Below are 21,125 nucleotides of genomic sequence, written 5' to 3'. Positions count from 1 at the left end.
AATTAGCCAGCAACACACACTGTCTTAAGAAGCAAGCGGGTGTGTGAATTGATTAGTTACAGATTAACCATCTCCTCACCTGCAGGTATTACAGGGTCATGGAAACATGGAAGTAAACGATGGTGGGGCAAGTATGCAGATTTCAGTGGATGTGAATTGTCACCAAATTGCTCGAGAAACAAGTCATTTACAAAGTATTGTGTAGATTAAATCCTACCTCCAGCGATAAGAAGCTGATCAGAGTTTCCTTCGATACATCAACCTGCAAATTAAATCATTTGGATTTGTTTATTGTCAAGTGTACCAAGGTGCAGTGAAAAGTATTTTTCTGCGAGCAGCTTAACAGATCATTAAGTACATCTGTTTGTACAACTGATATGCATTTCTCATTATCCCCTCTTATCACCATACTGGAGCATGGGAGTCCTGAAAGTTTATAGATCCTTTTTAGTGCAAACCTGTGATATGATAGACAAGGGACTTAATGTTAACCCCACAAAATATCAAGTACCACTAGGAAGCCCCCTAAGACAGCGTTCCCACAACTGAATGTGGGAATAGTCCCAGTTGCATGATGAGATTGTGCAAAGGGAATTGGGAGAAGACAATTATACAATAGAGCAGGGTATACAAATGGAGAGCCCATGATTAGATACTGAAGGCACTGGCACCAATGCTGGAATGAAGGCAGGAGGAGGATGCACAAGAGGTCAGAGTTGGAGGAATACAGGATCTTAGAGGTTGTATGGTAACAGGTGTATAGAGACAGGGAAGAATTAGGTTCTAGAGGGATTCAAACACAAGGATGATAAATTTTAAATCAAGGCATTGCTGAACTGACAGTCAAAGCAGATCAGTTAGCGCAGGGAGGACTGGTGAGCAGAACTTGATTTTCGGATGAGCTCAGGTTTTTGCAAGGCAGAAGATGAGCCAATATTAGAATAGAGTCTGAAATGAATAAAGACATGAAGAGGATTTGAATAGCAAACGGGATGAGGCAGGGATGGAGATCGGCAATATCATGGAAGGGAAGTAGGTGCTCAGTTTGATGAAGATGATGAGTTCAGAAGCTAAGCTTAGGGTTAAATACAATACTGAGGTTTGTTCAACTAGTGGCTATGAAGGAGGGGTTGAAATCAGTGGTTAGGGAACAGAGTTGAAAGCAGAGGCTGAAGACAATGACTTTGGTGTTACCAATGTTAATTGGAGGAAATTTCAAGCTGTTCCAGAATTCAGACCAGCTGCCTGCCATTTCAGAACTGGTGAGGTACAGTTGGTGTCACAAGTGTAGACATGACATTGATTACTTTGGATGGTTTTGCCAAGGAACAAAATGTGGAGTCAACCAAAGATAGTTCTCTGGATGCAGCAGCAGAAGTCACTGCAGGAAAGCTGGTAGACAACTTTTTTTTTAAATTTGAAAATTGCTTGTCACAAGTAGGCTTCAAATGAAGTTACTGTGAAAAGCCCCTAGAGTCCCCAATTCATTTTTTCCAGTTAAGGGGCAATTTAGCGTGACCAATCCATCTTTTGGGTTGTTGGGGCGAAACCCACGCAAACACGGGGAGAGTGTGCAAACTCCACACGGGCAGTGACCCAGAGCCGGGATCGAACCTGAGAACTCGGCGCCGTGAGGCAGCAATGCTAACCACTGCGCCACCGTGCTGCCCCTGTTGGTAGACAATGTGATTAGTTCCTTGCGATAGTTCAGTAATAAAGGAGAAAGTTTGGGCAATGTTGCTGTTCCTTGTTTTATGCAATGTCTCACAAATCCTACAATTGCTCAGTGATGGCTCAGTGATAGCTCTCTCGCTCGTCAGTCAGAAGGACCCAGGCTCAAGCCATATTCCAGACATCCAATCTCAGCTGACCTTGCCTGACAAAAAATCTATCACTCAGTTTTGAAATTTTCAATTGACTCTCTTTTTGGAGGAAGTGTTCCCAATTCCTACTACCTTTGTGTGAAGAAGTGCTTCCTGACATAACCTTAAAATTAGAGCAATTCAAGGGTAATGATCCCTTGTTCTGTATTCTCCCAAAAGAGGAAATAGTTTACCTGCTCTACAAATCTACCTCAATTAGATCACCATAAGGTAAACAACCTATCTTCATAGTTTAACCCTTTTGACCCAGTGTTATTCTAGTGATTCCATGCTTTACTCCCTCTAAGGGCAATATATTCTTCCTGAGCTACCAGTGCCCAAAATCAAAGACACTTCTCCTTGCATAATTGATATATCCCCATGAAATAAAGGCAGACATTACATTCACCTTTGCACCTGTCCACTCATTATTTTCTAGTGACTTCTATTCATGTACTGCTCTTTGCTCCTCCATAGTTCCTAGCTTCTCACCATTTAGAAAACACACTGACCTATCTTGCTGAGGCTTAAGTTCTCAGCATGACTGCGTGTACTCATGGGTTCATCACCAAATGGAGGAACTTCAAAATGGCACCGCCATTTCTGTATTCCTACTAAATCCGGGCAATTTGTAAATACTCATTTTTTTAAATATAAATTTAGATTACCCAATTATTTTTTCCAAGGGGCAATTTAGTGTGGCCAATCCACCTACTCTGCACATTTTTGGGTTGTGGGGGCGAAACCCACGCAGACACGGGGAGAATGTGCAAACTCCACACGGACAGTGACCCAGAGCCGGGATCGAACCTGGGACCTCAGCGCCGTGAGGCAGCTGTGCTAACCACTAGGCCACCATGCTGCCCTGTAAATGCTCATTTTAATGGAAGCCCGTTTTTCAATTGGAAGAAGATGGGTCATTCATCATTCTCCCCATCCCTTTGTCTCGATGTCTTCCTTCAGGCACTGAATAATCAATCAGTGCTTCTCTGTCTCCCGGTCATCCTCTCTGGTCAAGTGGAATCCTGGGCCCTATGCTCCCATCAACAGTTTCAGATTCTTGTAAATGCTGCCCAACACCAACACTCATTCAAAGACTCACTGCTAAAACTTCAATGTCACTGCTTTTCTGCTGAAGGTTACTGACAAAGGTTTGAAGTCTTGCGAGAACCTGGAAAGGAAAGAGCTGTTTTCAGAATAACTCAAAGACAGGGATATGGAGCAACATATTAACTTAGCATTTGATCCCCTCCCCTCCTAAAGGCACTCATACTTCTCTAAGCAGTTTTAACAGTTATTAGGTTTTGATCAACCACATGCCTATTGAGCAGTGATGCACATAACTGTCTGCGTAGAGTTGCACTCACGTGCACGGACAATGCTGTTTCTAGTACTTGGGTGAGGGTGAAGAGAACGTATTCATGGGATGTGGGTGTTGCTGGCTAAAGCAGCATCTATTGCCCATCTTTAACTACCCTCTTGAGGGCAGCAGTAGAACAAGAGCATTTTATCAAAAGGGAGGCAGTTTGCAAAAGAGTGAAGAATTGTGTTTGCTTGCACATAAATTAGAATGGATACAGTGGTAGCACTGTACAGTCGCAAAAGATTTCCCAATAAATATTTCATGGGATTTCAAAAAAATCTATATTTTAATCAATAACTGAATATTTGCCTTGCCAATGAGGTCAGGACTTGGATTGGATTTGTTTATTGTCACGTGTACCGAGGTACAGTGAAAAGTATTTTTCTGCAAGCAACTCAGCAGATCATTAAGTACAAGGGAAGAAAAGAAAATACATAATAGGGCAACACAAGATATACAATGTAACTACATAAGCACTGGCATCGGGTGAAGCATACAGGGTGTAGTGTTAATGAGGTCAGTCCATAAGAGGGTCATTTAGGAGTCTGGTGACAGTGGGGAAGAAGCTGTTTTTGAGTCTGTTTGTGCGTGTTCTCAGACTTCTGTATCTCCTGCCCAATGGAAGAAGTTGGAAGAGGGAGTAAGTCAGGTAGGAGGGGTCTTTGATTATTCTGCCCACTTTCCCCAGGCAGCGGGAGGTGTAGATGGAGTCAATGGATGGGAGGCAGGTTCTTGTGATGGACTGGGCGGTGTTCACGACTCTCTGAAGTTTCTTGTGGTCCTGGGCCGAGCAGTTGTCATACCAGGCTGTGATGCAGCCCAATAGGATGCTTTCTATGGTGCATCTGTAAACGTTGGTAAGAGTTAATGTGGGCATGCCGAATTTCCTTAGCTTCCTGAGGAAGTATCGGCGCTGTTGTGCTTTCTTGGTGGTAGCGTCGATGTGGGTGGACCAGGACATATTTTTGGAGATGTGCACCCCTAGGAATTTGAAACTGCTAACCATCTCCACCTCAGCCCCGTTGATGCTGACAGGGGTGTGTACAGTACTTTGCTTCCTGAAGTCGATGACCAGCTCTTTAGTTTTGCTGGCATTGAGGGAGAGATTGTTGTCGCTACACCACTCCACTAGGTTCTCTATCCTCCCTCCTGTATTCTGACTCGCCGTTATTCGAGATCCAGCCCACTATGGTCATATCGTCAGCAAACTTGTAGATGGAGTTGGAACCAAGTTTTGCCACGCAGTCGTGAGTGTACAGGGAGTAGAGTAGGGGGCTAAGTTCACAGCCTTGCGGGGCCCCTGTGTTGAGGACTATTGTGGAGGTGTTGTTCATTCTTACTGATTGTGGTCTGTTGGTCAGAAAATCGAGGATCCAGTTGCAGAGTGGGGAGCCAAGTCCTAGGTTTTGAAGCTTTGATATGAGCTTGGCTGGGATTATGGTGTTGAAGGCGGAGCTGTAGTCAATAACTAGAAGTCTGATTGCCCATCGCTAATTGAAGGTGGTGGTGAACCGTCTTTGTGGACTGCTGCAGTCGATTTGGGAGTTACAGATTTTAACTTAGCGACAGTGATGGAAGAGCAATATAATTCCAAGTCAGGATTGTGTGCAACTTGGAGATGTTCCCATGTACCTGCAGCCCTTGTTCTTTTGGATGGTAGAGGTCGCAGGTTTGGCGGGGATGCCAAAGAAGCATTGGCGAGTTGCTGCAGTGCATCTTGTACATGGCACAACCTGCAGCCAACAAGCAAGCTGCATTGTCCTGAATAGAATTGAGCTTCTAAATGTCATTGGAACTTCATTCATGCAGGCAAGTGGAGAGTATTCCATCACACTCCTGACTTGTGGATGGTAGAAAGACTTTGGAGAGTATGGCGGTGAGTCTCTCACACAGAATTCCTATCCTCTGACCCATCAATCCAACTGCTTCTGTTGTGAATGAAATTGAAGGATCATGGGACTGTAATCCTGAATTTCTCACTTAAGACATTATGTTGACCAACCTCAAACTGAAATGGTTCTCTCCTTTCACATCCAATATAAGCGACATGGAGAAATATTCTAATAGCATTTTGAAAACTAAATGCAATTATTTCCTGAGGGGGTTAGTGGGAGCATGTCCTGAGAGTAATCATGCTGGCATGAGTTTGGGGAGGGGGGGGGGACCTTAAAAATATTTGTAGAAGGACCAATTATTCACCTACAGCTCTGGCCAGCATGTACATTTGAGCTTGGATCGTTGGTGGAATATTAACTCAAAGGAAGGAAGGATTAAATAAAGTAAATAAATAAGTTACCACTTACAGAAATCAAAACTAAGTTACGAACAAAATAGTTCAGCCATGGACAGAGTTAATATTTCAGTTAGAATTCATTGTCACTGGCCTTTGATGCTGGGTCCACGGTGGGATTCTCCATTTCCGAGACAAAGTGTTGACGCCAACGCAGAACCCATGGACTTTCACAACAGCAAAACTGGTACCGTACCTGGACCGATTCTGCTACTGTTAAGGGTCCAGCACCGGTGCCACGTGGAACACAATCGACTTTAATAAGAAACGGTGCCAGCTTTGCCGGTTTCGCAATTGACACTCAGGAGGCTGACAAGCTGCAGCCGCATATGCACACTTCACTCCCCACACACCATCCCAGCCAACAAGGTGCCAGTAAGACGCTCAGCCCCAGGTTTCGGAGACACTGAGCTGGAGACCCTCCTGGACGCCATGGAGGAGAGGCAGGTAACTACGTACTCCGGCCTGGGAAGGAGGCTGCCAGCCGTTCGCCGTGCCTGTGCGCAGGTCGCAAAGGCGGTCAGTGCCATGGCGAACGTAGTCCTGAACCGCCAGCAGTGCAGAAAAAAACTGCAGGGCCTCCTCAGGACGGCCAGGGCAGCACTGTGCCCCTGGCACCAACTTCTGTCCTATGCCCCCCCCCCCCCCCCCCCCCGATACAGCAGGTGGAGTAGAAACACACGAAGTGGCGGACGGTCAGAGGGCAGGCCGACCCCAGGTACTAGCTGCAGTCCAGATGGGTCTCAGGCTTCTGGAACCGACAGTCCATCTATAGCTGAGATGCAGTTGCAGAGCCAGAGACTATATGAGGGGCTGTCGGCGAACATCCAGCATCTGCAGGTGCAGCTGGAGTCCAATCGAGTGCAACAGCAGGAGGTGGTGCCGACAGGCGTGCCACACAGGCCAACACCACACAGGTGGTGGAGGCATTGATGCCGATAGTTGTGGCTATAGATCAGCATGCCCAAAGCCTGGGGTATTCTGTGCAGGTGCTGGCCCAGGACAGGGTTGTCTCCTGAATCTGGGACATCCCGACGATGGCTGCGCACCCGCTGCCCGGGCAGCCTCGTGGGCTCAGTCCACATTGAAATGGATGTATTGACCTGCGTGGGCATACAGGGCCTCTATGAAAAAATGCACGCACCTGTGCACCGAGGTCTGTGAGATCACGGACAGGTCCCCACTCGGCACCTGGAAGGACCCCAGTACGTAAAAGTTCAGGACGACCTTCACCTTGACAGCCACCGGGAGGGGTGACCTCCCCCATACCCCCGCAGTGCCAGGTGCGCCATGATCTAGCAGATATGTTGCACTGTCTTCAACGACATGCCTCGTCCGGCAGGTCCTCGAATGACAGGCGGTGCTGGTATGCATGAGGCCTCATGCGGCGCCTCTTTGGCATCTCCTCCGCCTCGTTAGGCGGCTGGCTTTTCATCCTGGGCCACTTCCTCCTCGGGCAGCTGCAGGGTATCCCAGGGCTGCGGCGATTAGCGGGAAGGCCACCATTGGTTGAATTCAAGTATCTATTTTCTGCAGAGGGTGAAAAGCCGACATGTTGGCATGGTGCGTATCCTTCTACCCAACCAGGCCCACCGGGCTACATAGTGGCCCTGGTTGGCACTGAGGGCTCTGCCCCCGCATGACCCTCCTATCCCTGCACCCTTGGCCCCGTCGGTGGCCAGCACCCTGGTGGCCTCTGGCACCTGTCCCTGATGCCAGGCATACCGTTGGCTGGCACTGTGGACCCCGTAGGGCCTACTGTGGGCGTTACCCTGGGTGGACCGCCAGTGGGTGGTGGGGGAGAAGGGATGGGGGTGCCCATACGGCCGGTGACACTCTGCAGAACCAAGGGCCAAGGTGGGTGATCAGCGGCTGCCATAATTGCAGTCCGTGCCTGGGCACCGCCCTCGTCCTGTGGGGGATCACCCCAGCCACTCGGCCTGTTCCCCTGTCGCACATCCCTTCCCCCACCCCCACCCTCAAGTCAGTGTCTGGCCTGGTAGCCCACAGCCGCTCTGATCTCTGTGCTACCTCCTCTCCTTCATCAGCCACCATGCTGGTTTCACGATTTTTAAAAGCATAAGTGAACAGCGCCGTCGGGAACTTGGCGCATCGGAGGAGGAAAATCGCGGAGGCCCAGGGGAATACCGGGTTGGGCTCGCTAATGATATGCAAACTGTGTTTATTCAGCGTCCTTTCCCTTGTGCATTGACACCGTGTCGAGATTTGCCGTCAAATTGGCACCTGGCACGATTTTGGCATCGGACCTATTCTCCACCCAATCACATTTCGCAATTCCGATGTCAGCAAACGGTCAATCCCGTCCGCTATCTTTCAAATCTAGAGTGACCTATTCTGACTTTCAAGAATTATTTTGCAATGGGCAGACCCGGCGAGTTAGAACAGCGGGGGAAGGGAGAGTAGCTTCAGAGCGAGGAACAGCGGGGGAAGGGAGAGCAGCTTCAGAGTGAGGAACAGCGGGGGAAGGGAGAGCAGCTTCAGAGTGAGGAACAGCGGGGGAAGGGAGAGCAGCTTCAGAGTGAGGAACAGCGGGGGAAGGGAGAGCAGCTTCAGAGTGAGGAACAGCGGGGGAAGGGAGAGCAGCTTCAGAGTGAGGAACAGCGGGGGAAGGGAGAGCAGCTTCAGAGTGAGGAACAGCGGGGGAAGGGAGAGCAGCTTCAGAGTGAGGAACAGCGGGGGAAGGGAGAGCAGCTTCAGAGTGAGGAACAGCGGGGGAAGGGAGAGCAGCTTCAGAGTGAGGAACAGCGGGGGAAGGGAGAGCAGCTTCAGAGCGAGGAACAGCGGGGGAAGGGAGAGCAGCTTCAGAGTGAGGAACAGCGGGGGAAGGGAGAGCAGCTTCAGAGTGAGGAACAGCGGGGGAAGGGAGAGCAGCTTCAGAGTGAGGAACAGCCTGGGCTTGAAAATCCCACCAAAACCCAGCCAACGGTGAAAGGCACACAAGAGGATAATGGCTGTGTGGTGAACGTATTATAGTAACTATTTACCACTGTACTATGCTGTTGCCCATGTGGGCTCCACCTATGGACCATTGTACTATACTACACTGATTGTATCATGTTGGTGCCCTTGTGGGCTCCGCCCCCTTGAGGGGAGGTATAAAGAGCAGCTGCCCTGTAGGCGGCTCTCAGAGCAGTCGCAGGCAGGCACTGTTCTAGTTGATTAAAACCACTGTTCACTTCATAAGAACATAAGAACTAGGAGCAGGAGTAGGCCATCTGGCCCCTCGAGCCTGCTCCGCCATTCAATTAGATCATGGCTGATCTTTTGTGGACTCAGCTCCACTTTCCGGCCCGAACACCAGAACCCTTAATCCCTTTATTCTTCAAAAAACTATCTATCTTTACCTTAAAAACATGTAATGAAGGAGCCTCAACTGCTTCACTGGGCAAGGAATTCCATAGATTCACAACCCTTTGGGTGACGAAGTTCCTCCTAAACTCAGTCCTAAATCTACTTCCCCTTATTTTGAGGCTATGTCCCCTAGTTCTGCTGTCACCCGCCAGTGGAAACAACCTGCCCGCATCTATCCTATCTATTCCCTTCATAATTTTAAATGTTTCTATAAGATCCCCCCTCATCCTTCTAAATTCCAACGAGTACAGTCCCAGTCTACTCAACCTCTCCTCATAATCCAACCCCTTCAGCTCTGGGATTAACCTAGTGAATCTCCTCTGCACACCCTCCAGCGCCAGTACGTCCTTTCTCAACTCTCTGTCTCGTGAGAATTGAAGGTCGAATCAGGCTGGAAAAAATAAATCGAAGGAATGACGAGATGCAAGGAGCATCAACAGCGAGGGAAAAGCGCAGGAGCGGCGGGCGCACAGGTAGGCGACCCCACGAGACAGGACAGCGGTTCAGGCGAACCTGGAAGGAGAAAACCTGGCGGACCAAACAGCGGAGCAGGAACAGGACGCGACGACCAACATCCCCCTTGCACAGGGGGAAGAGTGGACAAGCGTGCTAAAAAGGGAGCTAAACGCCATAAAGGAGGCGATCAGGACGGAGCTCCACATGAAGAAGAAGGTATTGCTGTCAGAGACGGCAGACAAAATGCAGTGAACCATCGAAGGCATGGGAAGAAAGGTGGAGACACAGGAGAAAACGATCCTGGAGTTGGAGAAGGCCGTCTCGGACCAGAGCAACAGGATTGTAGCTCTGGAAACAGAGGTGAAAAGGTTGGTAACGTCCCAGCGGAGCCTAAAAGAGAAAGTGGAGGACCAGGAAAACAGGTCCAGACGGCAGAACATCAGAATAGAGGGTCTGCCAGAGGGGATAGAGGGCAAAGACCCAATGGGCTACATCACCCAAATGATGGGCAAGCTATTGGGAAGGGAAGGATTTCCAAACCTCCCAGAAATGGACAGAGCGCACAGTCCCTCCGACCCAGGCCCAAAGCCGGGGAGCAGCCCAGAGTGATTATCGCGAAGCTGCACCGGTTTCAGGATGGGGAAAAAATCCTAAGGTGGCCCCGGCAGACAAAATCATGCACATGGGAAGGGAAGAAATAAAGGTGTACCAGGACATTGGGCCGGACCTGGCCAAAAGAAGGGCTGAGTTCAACAAAGCAAAATCCACACTCCACAAAATTAGGGTGCAATTTGGGATGTTATTCGCGGCCAGACTCTGGGTAATGTACAAGGGAAAGGAACTGTATTTTAACACCCCAGTGGAGGCTGATGAGTTTGTTAAGTCGAACAAATTGGGAGAGGAACAGCCGCAACAGCAATGAAAGCCACGGGGGCACAAAAGAAAGGAAAAATCGTAACAAAAAGCGGAGGACAGACCGCAAACAGAGACAATAAAGATCACGAACTGTACACATTTGTTTTCTGTGTTACGCAGGTCTGTGCTGCCTCGTTTCCAGGCTCATTTCTTCTCTCAATGCAATGAGGGGGGGAGCGGAGCAAGGGTGAGAAAAGCAGACAAGGGCGAGAGAAGGGCTGGTAGGAGGAAGGTAAAGCAGGGCCAGGGCTAGCTAAGTACTGGGAGGGGAGCCACCGTGCTAGCGAGGAGGGCCAACATGGGAGGGCAGGGAGAAAGGAGGGTCACAGCACGCCTCTAAAGGGAGAGGGAGCGTCTGGCACAAAGAGAGGCGGGGCAGAAGGGGGACAAGAGCACGGTGGGGGAAGAGGAGACTGGGGGGGGGGGGGGGGAAAGAGAGACAGGGACCACAGAACAAAAGAGAAGGTTGAGGTAGAGAAACAACAGACACAGGCCTCGGCAGGCATGGAGCAGGGTGAGGAACCAAAATGGCGCCGCAAACAGCCACTCGGGTGTACATCAGCGCAAAGGGATACCCCGGAGGGCAGGGCAAACACATAGCTGGCAGCCATGCTGGGTGCCCCCTGGATAAACGGAAACCCCGGAGCGCAGGGGGCCAGCCTCATGGGGAGAGCAGCGACCGTGGCCATTTTGGACGGCCCCCTAACAATGAGAAATCCCAGAGTGCAGGGGTGCGTCCACCAGGTAAGTATGGGTAATCCCGCAGGACCAGGGGGGTCAGAACCCCCCCCCCCCCCCCACCACCAACAGGATTGTTACCTGGAATGTTAGGGGACTCAACCTAGTGTAAAGATCCAGAGTCTTCGCCCACCGAAGAAGCCTAAAAGCCAACATAATCTACTTACAAGAGACGCACCTGATGGAGAAGGACCAACTGCTGGTAAGGAAGGGCTAGGTGGGACAGACGTACCATTCATGTTACGGGACGAGAGGGCAGCACGGTGGCACAGTGATTAGCACTGCAGTGTCACGGCGGCGTGGTCCCAGGTTCGATCCCGCCTCTGGGTCACTGTCCGTGTGGAGTTTGCACATTCTCCCCATATTTGTGTGGGTTTCGCACAAAGATGTGCAGGGTAGGTGGATTGGACACGCTTAATTGCCCCTTAATTGAAAAAAATGAATTAGATACTCTAAATTTTGAAAAAAGGAGGAAAAAATGTTAAGGGACGAGGGCTAGGGGGGTAGCAATGCTAATTAACAAGAGGACGAGGTTTACGGAAACCAAGACAGTTGCGGACCCAGGGGAACGGAACATCATGGTCAGCGGTGTCCTGGAAGGGGCACCGGTCATACTGGTAAATGTGTACACTCCCAACTGGGATGACACAGAATTCATAAAGAAGACCATGGCTGAAATCCCCGACATTGACATACATCGACTGATTATGGGGGGCAACTTTAACTGCGTGCAGGACCCACTGATCAACCGATCAAACCACAGAGCAAGGAAAAAGACTGGCATAGCTAGGGAACTAGGAGCTTTTATGGAGCAGATGGGGGCAATGGACCCATGGGGCTGGTTTAGCAGACTGGGGATGGTTTAGCACAGTGGGCTAAACAGCTGGTTTGTAATGCAGAACAAGGCAGTAGCGTGGGTTCAATTCCCTTACTGGCCTCTCCCAACAGGCACCGGAATGTGGCGACTAGGGGCCTTCCACAGTAACTTCATTGAAGCCTACTTGTGACAATAAGCGATTATTATTATTATGGAGGTTCTGCACCCAGGAGAAAAGGAATTCTCATACTTTTCACACATGCACGAGGTTTACACCTGTGTCAACTTCTTTGCAGTGGGGAAAATCGGTGCTTCTAGGGATCACGGGAGCGGAATACTCCGCGAACATTAATTCCAACCACGCTCCACACTATATGGATACGAGGTTGGAGACAGGCCGTGCACAGCGCCCCACATGAAGGCTGGATACGGATCCTGGCCAACAAGGCCTTCTGCCCAAAAACATTGCAGGCCATAGGCGACTACTTAGTAACAACCAAACAGGGAGGTCTCACCCTCCATGTATTGGGAGACATTGAAGGCCGTGATTAGAGGAGAGATCATAGCCTCCAAAGCAAGCAGAGATAGGGAAGAAAGGTGGCCAGGCAACAACTGGTGGACTCCATCTGGAAGTTCACAGAAAGTACTCCGAAGCTCTGACCGTAGAGCTGCTCGCGGAGAGGAAAAAGCTGCAAATGGACTTTAACCTGCTATCCACTAGGAAAGCAGTATACCAACTCCGCCGGACACGGGGAACCTTCAACGAACACGGAGACAAGGCTGGCCACCTTTGGCTCACCAGCTGAGAAAGCAGGCAGCCATGAGGGAAATAGCGCAGGTAAAGATAGCAGAGGCACACTGGTAACAGAACCAAAGGAGGTCAATCGGGTGTTTGAAACCTTTTACCGGGGACTGTACACCTCCAAGCCCCCCCCACAGGAACACGGGAATGAAAAAGTTTCTAGACAGACGGGAACTACCACAACAGAAGGAGAGAGCTGGAAGCACCAATAGATCTGGGAGAAATCATGGAGAGCACAGCTCCATGCAGGTGGGGAAGGCACCGGGACCCGACGGGTTCCCGGCGGACTTCTACAAAGAATTTGCACCAGTCCTGGCCCCAAACCTAAGGGACATGTTCGCGGACTCACTGGCAGGGACACCCTGCCCCCAACGCTAGCGCAGGCCACAATTTCACTGATATCCAAAAAAGATGAAGACCTGACAGAATGTGGATCATACAGACCCATTTCACTGCTGAATATGGACGACAAAATACTCGTAATGGTCCTGGCTAAAAGGCTGCGTACCAGAGGTGGATGCAGGTGACCAAACGGGCTTTGTGAAGGGTCGGCATCTCACAGCGAACATCAGGTGGCTGCTGAATGTAATAATGACCCCCTACCCCGGGGAGAGAACACCAGAGGTGAGCGTCTCCTTGGACGCAGAAAAGGCCTTTGACAAAGTCGAATGGAGCTACCTCCTCGAGGTACTGGAACAGTTTGGGCTAGGAGCGGGGTTCACCGCCTGGGTGAGGCTCCTATACAACGCTCCCAAAGTGAGTGTCCGAACTAACACCTGAATACTTCCAGCTAAAAAGAGGAACAAGACAGGGCTGCCCCCTGTCCCCACTCTTGTTCACGTTAGCAATCGAACCCCTGGTGATAGCCCGGCGGGACCCGAAAAGCTGGAAGGGAATCCAGAGAGGAGACAGAGAGCACAGAGATTCACTCTATGCAGATGACCTGCTCCTCTATGTCTCGAAGCCACAGGAGGGATTGATGGCAATACTGCAAATTCTGAAATAGTTTGGAACCTATTCGGGCTACAAACTTAACCTGGGCATAAGCGAGGCATTCCCAGTGAACCCAAAAGAAGGAGGGACAGAGCTGACGGGGCTCCCATTTAAAACAGCCCAGAACAGATTCCGTTACCTGGGGATCCAGATAGCAAGAGACTGGACACAGATCTACAAGTGGAACCTGACCAGCCTGGTGGAGTAAGTAAGAAAGGACCTTCTAAGGTGGGGCTCACTCCCACTCTCCCTGGCGGGGAGAGTGCAGACGATCAAGATGAACGTACTTCCAAGGTTCCTCTTCCTGTTTAGATCCAGACCGATCTTTATCCCCAAGGCCTTTTTCCAAAATGTAGACGTCTAATCATGGCGTTTGTGTGGGGGGGCAAGAGCCCAAGAATTCCCAAACCAGGGCAGCACGGTGACGCAGTGGTAGAACTGCAGTCTCACGGAGCCGAGGTCCCAGGTTCGATCCCGGCTCTGGGTCACTGTCCATGTGGAGTTTGCACATTCTCCCCATGTTTGTATGGGTTTCGCCCCCACAACCCAAAGATGTGCAGGGTAGGTGGATTGAACACGCTAAATTTCCCCTTAATTGGAAAAATGAATTGGGTACTCTAAATTTTAAAACAAAGAATTCCCAAACAGACGATGCAAAGAAGGAAAATCAAAGGGGGCTTGGCTTTACCGAACCTACAATACTACACTGGGCAGCAGCGGCAGAAAGAGTGAGGGGGTGGGTACAAGAACCCGGCACAGACTGGGTACAAATGGAGGAGGTCTCCTGTAAAGGAACGACCCTCCGGGCCCTGGCTACAGCAGCACTTCCATTCTCCTCAACAAGACACACAACGAGCCCAGTGGTAGCGGCCACGCTGAGAACGTGGACCCAGCTGAGACAGCACTTCAGGATAACCAAAATGGCCCCCATCTGCGGCAATCACAGATTCCCCCTGGCATGCTAGATATCGCCTTCAAAAGATTGAGGTGGGACGGGGGCACACTGACAGTCGGAGACTTCTGCATAGGGCGACACTGGACAAACTGACAAGAAAGTGGAAACTAGCAAAAGGACAGGAACTCAAGCACCTTCGAATAAAACACTTCCTCCGCAAAGAGACAGTGGGTACCCCGGGGCCCCAGAAACCATATTATTAGAGGACCTGATAGGCACAAGAGCGAGAAGGGGGCTGCTATGTGGGAAAATATACGGACATTACGGGACAGAGCCCGAACACCACTGGACGAGACCAGACAAAAATGTGAGGATCAACTGGGGACAGAGGTAGGATGGAGACTCTGGAGCGAAGCACTGACTCCACCTCCTCCTGTGCAAGGCTAAGCCTAATGCAGCTCAAAGTGGTGCACAGAGCACACCTGACCAGAACCCGAATGAGCAGGTTCTTCCCAGAGGTAGAGGATAAATGTGAACGGTGCCAGAGGGACCCAGCCAACCACACCCACATGTTCTGGACTTGTCCAAACTTGCTGGGTTCTGGACAGCCTTCTCCAAGGCAATGTCCAAGGTTGTGAGGGTGAAGCCATGCCCAATATGGCAATCTTCGGGGTATCGGAGCAGCCAGAGCTACACATGGGGAAGGGGGCCAATGCCCTGGCTTTCCTAATTGCACGCCAGAGAATCCTGCTCGGCTGGCGATCAGCAGCACCATCCAAAGCTGCAGACTGGCTCGCTGACCTCTCGGAATTACTCCACCTGGAGAAGATTAAGTACGCCACCCGAGGGTCGGAGGAAGGCTTCCTGGATACTTGGGGGCATTGTCGGCCTGTTCCAAAACCTGTTCCAGGCCAGCAACAAGGAGTAAGATAAGAATAAAAAACCAAGATGGATGAGGAACCAAAGGATTGCGCAACCCGGGATCGAGACGGAAAGAAGGTGGGGAAACCACAAGAGGTAACCCCCCCCCCCAACCTTCCCTGAAAATAAAAGCAAAACACAGCTGAAGCCGGAGGGGGGTGGTGGGGGGAGGAGGAACTATAGACCGATCCAGAGGACGATGAAATGTATATAGGGTCAATTAAATGAAGGACAAAATAAACCTCTCTGTACGATAAAGTAAATTAGCGCAGGTAAGAAAAACGTGATGTATATATACAATTGTTTATAAATATGAGAAATGCCAATAAAACGATTTTTAAAAAAAGAATTATTTTGCAATGAGGTATTTTCTTTCCAGTCTCGGCACCAAACAATCTTACATCAGCTACAGCTTGGTTTAGGCTCCATAGAAAGCATAAGAACATTGGAGAGGTCGCCCCTTACCTTTTCCTCATATCGCCGTTTAGTGCTGGACGACAGCTTCTCAGGCGAAATAAAATTAAGATTTGGCACTAAGGAACCTCCATGTGATTCAAAAGGCCCTGGGGTTAAAAGGGAAATGGTAAAAAAAAACATTCTTTGTAATAAAGCTGATAACCAGGGACATGAAAGTGATTAAACGAGCAAATGTAATCACTACTTATACTAATGCAATGCTATCACTATTTAATATACTGGTTTGAGAGAAAGCATTGTTGTGGGGCTGGAGATTATTGGACAGGTTGCAGAGATATTTCAATACCTATTTTAAAGTCCTTACTTGCATATTTCTGTCGTAAATTCTTATGACGGAATTTATATTGGAAAGTATCTCCGTAAGAAACCAGAAATATCTGGAGTAGACCATAAAGCACCCCTTGAGCCTGCTCCATGTTCATTATGGTACGGGCTGATTATTGGCCTTTGCTTTCCTGTCCACTTCCCATATCCCTTAATTCCCTAAAAGGCCAAAAGTCTTTCCATCCCTAAATGTATTTAACAATGGAGCATCCAGGGTAGCACGGTGGCGCAGTGGTTACCACTGCTGCCTCACGGCGCCGAGGTCCCAGGTTCAATCCGGCTCTGGATCACTGTCCGTGTGGAGTTTGCACTCCCCATGTTTGCGTGGGTTTCGCCACCACAACCCAAAGATGTGCAGGGTAGGTGGATTGGCCACTCTAAATTGCCCCTTAATTGGAAAAAATGAATTGGGTAATCTAAATTTTAAAAAAAATAATGGAGCATCCACAACCCTCTGGGGTAGACAACGGAGCCTGAAGAAAAAACAAAGAAAACTGATGTAGTTTACTGTATTTTCATGTGTATTTAAGATATTGCTGAATTAAATTACGAGTCATTGAGGTTCACTAACTTGTTAAATTGTGACCAGTGTATCGGACATGGTGAGCTTTCTCTGTTTGGAGAAAATCAAGTTCGCCTTGAGAGGGTCACTGTTAGGGTTCGCCCGGAGGTGGCAACCGTTCGTCGACTTCTTCGCGGAAAATTCATCGTCAGTAGAGGGGGGGGGGGGGGGGGGGGGGGAAGTTAGTTTAGCTTAGAGTATGGGGTTAATAAAGGTGGGACCTGTAAGGGAGGGAGACGGCTTTTCTACTATGTTTATGGTTTCATGTACATTGTTTATTGTGTTGTTATAGTACCAAAAAATACCTCAATAAAATGCTTATTTAAAAAAAAAATCGCGACCAGTGTTACAAGATCAAGAGCAGCCCACTATTTCTAAAATAAGAAGAAGAAATTAAAAACAGAAATTGCTGAAGATGTTCAGCAGGTCTGGCAGTAACTGTGGAGAGAGAAAAACAGCATGAACACTTCAGGCCAATAACCTTTCAGCAGAAATTTGAAGCACAGATTGTATTCCAAGTGGAGGACTTGAATGTACATCGCCAAGAGTAGCTCGGTGCCACCACAGCTAACCATGCCAGCCGAGTCCTGAAAGACACATTTGTCAGACTGAACCTGCACCATGTGGTGAGAAACCAAACCAGAACAGAAAGACTGCTCAACTTCATCCTCACCAATCTACCTTTGACAGATGCATCTGTTCATGACCATTTTGGCAGAAGTGGCCAATACACAATCTTTGTGGGGACTAAATCCCACCTTCACACGGGAAGTGTGCACTACCGCCATGTAAAGTACAATATATTCAGAACAAATCAGACAACTCAGAACGAAGCACCCATAAGTTGTTGTGGGCCATCAGGAGCAGCACAATTATATACAACCACAATCTGCATCTTTCTGACCTGGCATATGTCTCGATGTTCCATTACTATCGCACCAGGGGGTCAGCCCTGGTTCAACAAAGAGTGCAAGAGTATGTCAGGAGCAGCACCAGGAATATTCCTGAAATCACATTAATCTGATTAAATTGCAAGACGAAGCTACATGCATGTGATAGCGGGAGCAGCATGTTACAGGCAGAGATAAGTGAGTGATCCCAAAATTAATGCAGAGATCAAAGCTCCACAGTCCTGTCATATCTAGCCATGAACAGTGGTAAACAATTAAACAACTACCTGGAGCAGGAAGCTCCAAAAACATTCCCTATTGTCAATGACGGTGGACCCCAGCACATCAGCGCAAAAGACAAGACTGAAACATCTGCAGCCAGAAGTGTCCTGTTGATGATACATCTCAGTCTCCTCCTACGGCCTGCTGCATCACATATGTCATTCTTCAGCTAATTCAATTCACTCCATGTGCCTTAAGCCACATAAAAAAATGGATATAGTAAAGGATATGGGCCATGACAAATCTCTGCTGTAGTATGGAAGATGGCTGTGTCTGTTGAAGGACAATCGTTTCAGACCAAGAACATCACTGCAGGAGTTCCTCAATCATCTTCAGCTGCTTCATTAATGACCTTCCCTCCAAAGACACCAGAAATAGTGATGTTTGCTGATGATTGCATACTATTTGGTATTATTTTCAACTCCTTAGATAATGAAGCAGTTTGCGCCTCCAAGCAGCAAGACCCGACCAACATTCAGGCTTGGGCTGATACGTGACACATAACATTCACACCATACAATTGCCTGACAATGACCAACTCCAATAAGAGAGACTCTAACCACCTCTCCGTAATATTCAATGGTATTGCCATCAATGAATCTGCCACTATCAAAAAACATAGGGGGTTACCACTGCCTAGAGTGGAACAGCCATACAAATGCTGTGGTTACAAGAGCAAATCAAAGGCTGGATATTCTGCAGGGAGTGACTCATCTAACTTGACAACGCCTTCCCATCGTCTTCAGGGCACAAGTCAGGAATGTGATAGCATACCCTCCACTTGCCTGGATGAGTGCAATCTTGACAAAAAAGCTCATTGTCATCCAGGAAAAAGCAGCCCACTCAATCAGCAGCCAACCAAAATTCACTTCCTCCTCCACCAGGGCATAGTGACTACAATGAATACCATCTTCAAGATGCACTGTAGCAACTTGCCAAAGCTCCTCCGACAGCATCCTCCAAATTCACAATTTTTCTGCCACCTAGAAGAACAAGGGCAGCAGACATACGTGGACACCATCACCTATAAGTTCCCATCCCAGTCACATATCATCCAGATTTAAAACTATATTGCCGTTTCTTCGGTGTTACAGAGTCAAAATCATGGAACTCTCTTCCTACACTGCAGCGAATCACCACCACCTGCACGATGGCACCTGGGGATGCGCTATAAATGCTGACCTTTCCAACAACATCCACACCCATGAAAACAATTTTAAAAAGGACTTACAACGAGAGCCATAATTAATTTTCTTAAATATAAAAGATGACCTTACATTTTGATACTGTGTCAGTGTCAGTTCCCAAGTGTTCTTTGACATAGTTACACGGCAGCAGCCTTTGCCAAAAAAACAAACTTTGCTACAAGAAGATCGTCATGTCAAAAAGTGTTTTTGAAGTCATCAAATGTCACAGCATAGTGACACATTGGACTGAAATACTGCCTCAATGATTTGACATTAACCCATTTAGAATAATGTTAGCTTCAGAGTGCTCAGGGCAGATGGAATATTGGGAGTTCCCTTCAAACATAAGTGGAAACATTTCTGTCTCTACTGTAAAACCAGTGACAGGCATAAGATCAGGAGACTTTGCCTGAGTGAGATGGAGACCAACTGATTAGATTCACATGGTAAATTCTGGTCAGTCTTTTTAAGGTTTAAATATAGATTAAGTGTCAAACTCTAACATAGAACTAACATCCTTCAAGTCAGTTAAACCACCTTGATAAACAGGAAAAATAAACAAAGTACTGTGGATGCTGGAATCTGGAACAAGAACAGAGGAAGCTAGAAACTCAGCAGGTCTGCCAGCATCCTCTAGGGATGAACAGAGATAACTGCCTGGTAGGTTCATGTGGAAATTTGGTGCTTGGGGGAAAGTAAGGTTTATTGCAACTTGTAAAGTGTGTGAAATAATAGATTTATCAGCACCAGTAAGGTTTATCTATAGTTGTCAGGTTTATTAAGTTAAGGCCAAGCAAAAATTTATATAAATGAACCACGGTAAAATAAAGTTAACGTAAGTAAAATAAAATGAGGACGTGGTAGGACAGCTCAGTTGCATTGAATTCATGTCCTGTATTTTGTGGGGAGTCGTGGACAAACCAGGCGACCACGTATGCAGGAAGTGCCACCGGCTGCAGAAACTTGAGCTCCAGGCTTCAAAACCCGAGTGGCGGCTTGGATCACTGTGGCACATCCATGAAGCTGAGGGCTACGTGGGTAGCACATTTAGATAGGTGGTCACAGGTTATGACCATGGAGGCAGAAAGGAAATGGGTGTTCGCCAGGAATTTCTACAGAACCAAGTAGGGAGCACAGGAGTGCTCTGAGGTCCCACTCACTAATTTGTTTTCTGTTTTGGATACTGGAAACTAATGGCATCAAGGGACAAGGAGAGTGCAGGAAAGCGGTGTGGAGGTAGCTATCAGCCATGATCTAATTGATTGGTGCAGCACGCTCAACAGGCTAAATGGCCTACTCCTGTTCCTATGTTCCTCCCAAGCCTGGGCATTTGTTTCTGAAATAGACTCAAAAGCCTAGCAAAAATTACACAAATCCCAAGGTGTGAAATGGAATTGGGCTCAATTATAAACCAGTGACTCCAAACATGGGGATTCAATCATTCATACTTATTCGTTCTCTCATATTATTCAACCTACTGGCCCCGCTTCCCAGGGACAGAATATTACCATCAACTGTCACACTATGTTAATAAGATAGAAGTATGGCACGATGGCCGAAGGGCCTTTTTTGTCCTATAAAGCTCTCTGACAACATGTGTTAAAACCTTGGCATTACTTGGTTACAGGGAAGGCTGTGGTACCTGTAGAACTGCAAAGTGTTCCCTTTAGGCTCTGCGAGGAGGGGCTCTCCGGGGTTTCCCTGCTCAAAAGGAAACAAAAGGAAGAACGATAGTTAACAGAAAGCAACCAAGGAAAAGAAAGTTACAGCAGAAACAATAATGGTTTCCTTTTTAACTTTTGGCACTGGCCATAACTAAGAGGTAAAGGTTTGAAACTCTCATTTCAATAACTTGCTCCGATTAGGCCACTCTTCTGTAGCTGGGTGGGCACAATATACACGCTCAGGTGTATTCTAACCAGCAGTGTTGACTCATCCCCATGGCCTGAAACGAAATATGGCCAAAATAAATAAACGCT

At 48.3% G+C, this 21,125-nt stretch overlaps 1 protein-coding gene across 2 annotated transcripts in view; it reads right to left on the bottom strand.

Moving 5' to 3' along the window:
* The window catches only part of eif2ak4 (eukaryotic translation initiation factor 2 alpha kinase 4), a 236,481-nt gene that overhangs the window by 4,784 nt on the left and 210,572 nt on the right, over positions 1-21,125 (bottom strand). For both annotated transcript variants that reach the window (XM_038782980.1, XM_038782988.1), the window contains 4 exons: positions 20,789-20,847; positions 15,890-15,987; positions 2,965-3,033; positions 218-262 (listed from right to left, as the gene is read on the bottom strand). In XM_038782980.1, coding sequence (XP_038638908.1) covers positions 218-262; positions 2,965-3,033; positions 15,890-15,987; positions 20,789-20,847 — 271 coding nt within the window. The remainder of the gene's footprint in view (positions 1-217; positions 263-2,964; positions 3,034-15,889; positions 15,988-20,788; positions 20,848-21,125) is intronic.

The sequence above is a fragment of the Scyliorhinus canicula genome, chromosome 2 (genome assembly GCF_902713615.1).
Source record: "Scyliorhinus canicula chromosome 2, sScyCan1.1, whole genome shotgun sequence".
In the NCBI taxonomy this organism is placed as follows: Eukaryota; Metazoa; Chordata; class Chondrichthyes; order Carcharhiniformes; family Scyliorhinidae; genus Scyliorhinus; species Scyliorhinus canicula.
The sequence above is the reverse complement of the archived record's forward strand: the minus strand, read 5'-3'. Positions and strand labels throughout refer to the sequence as shown.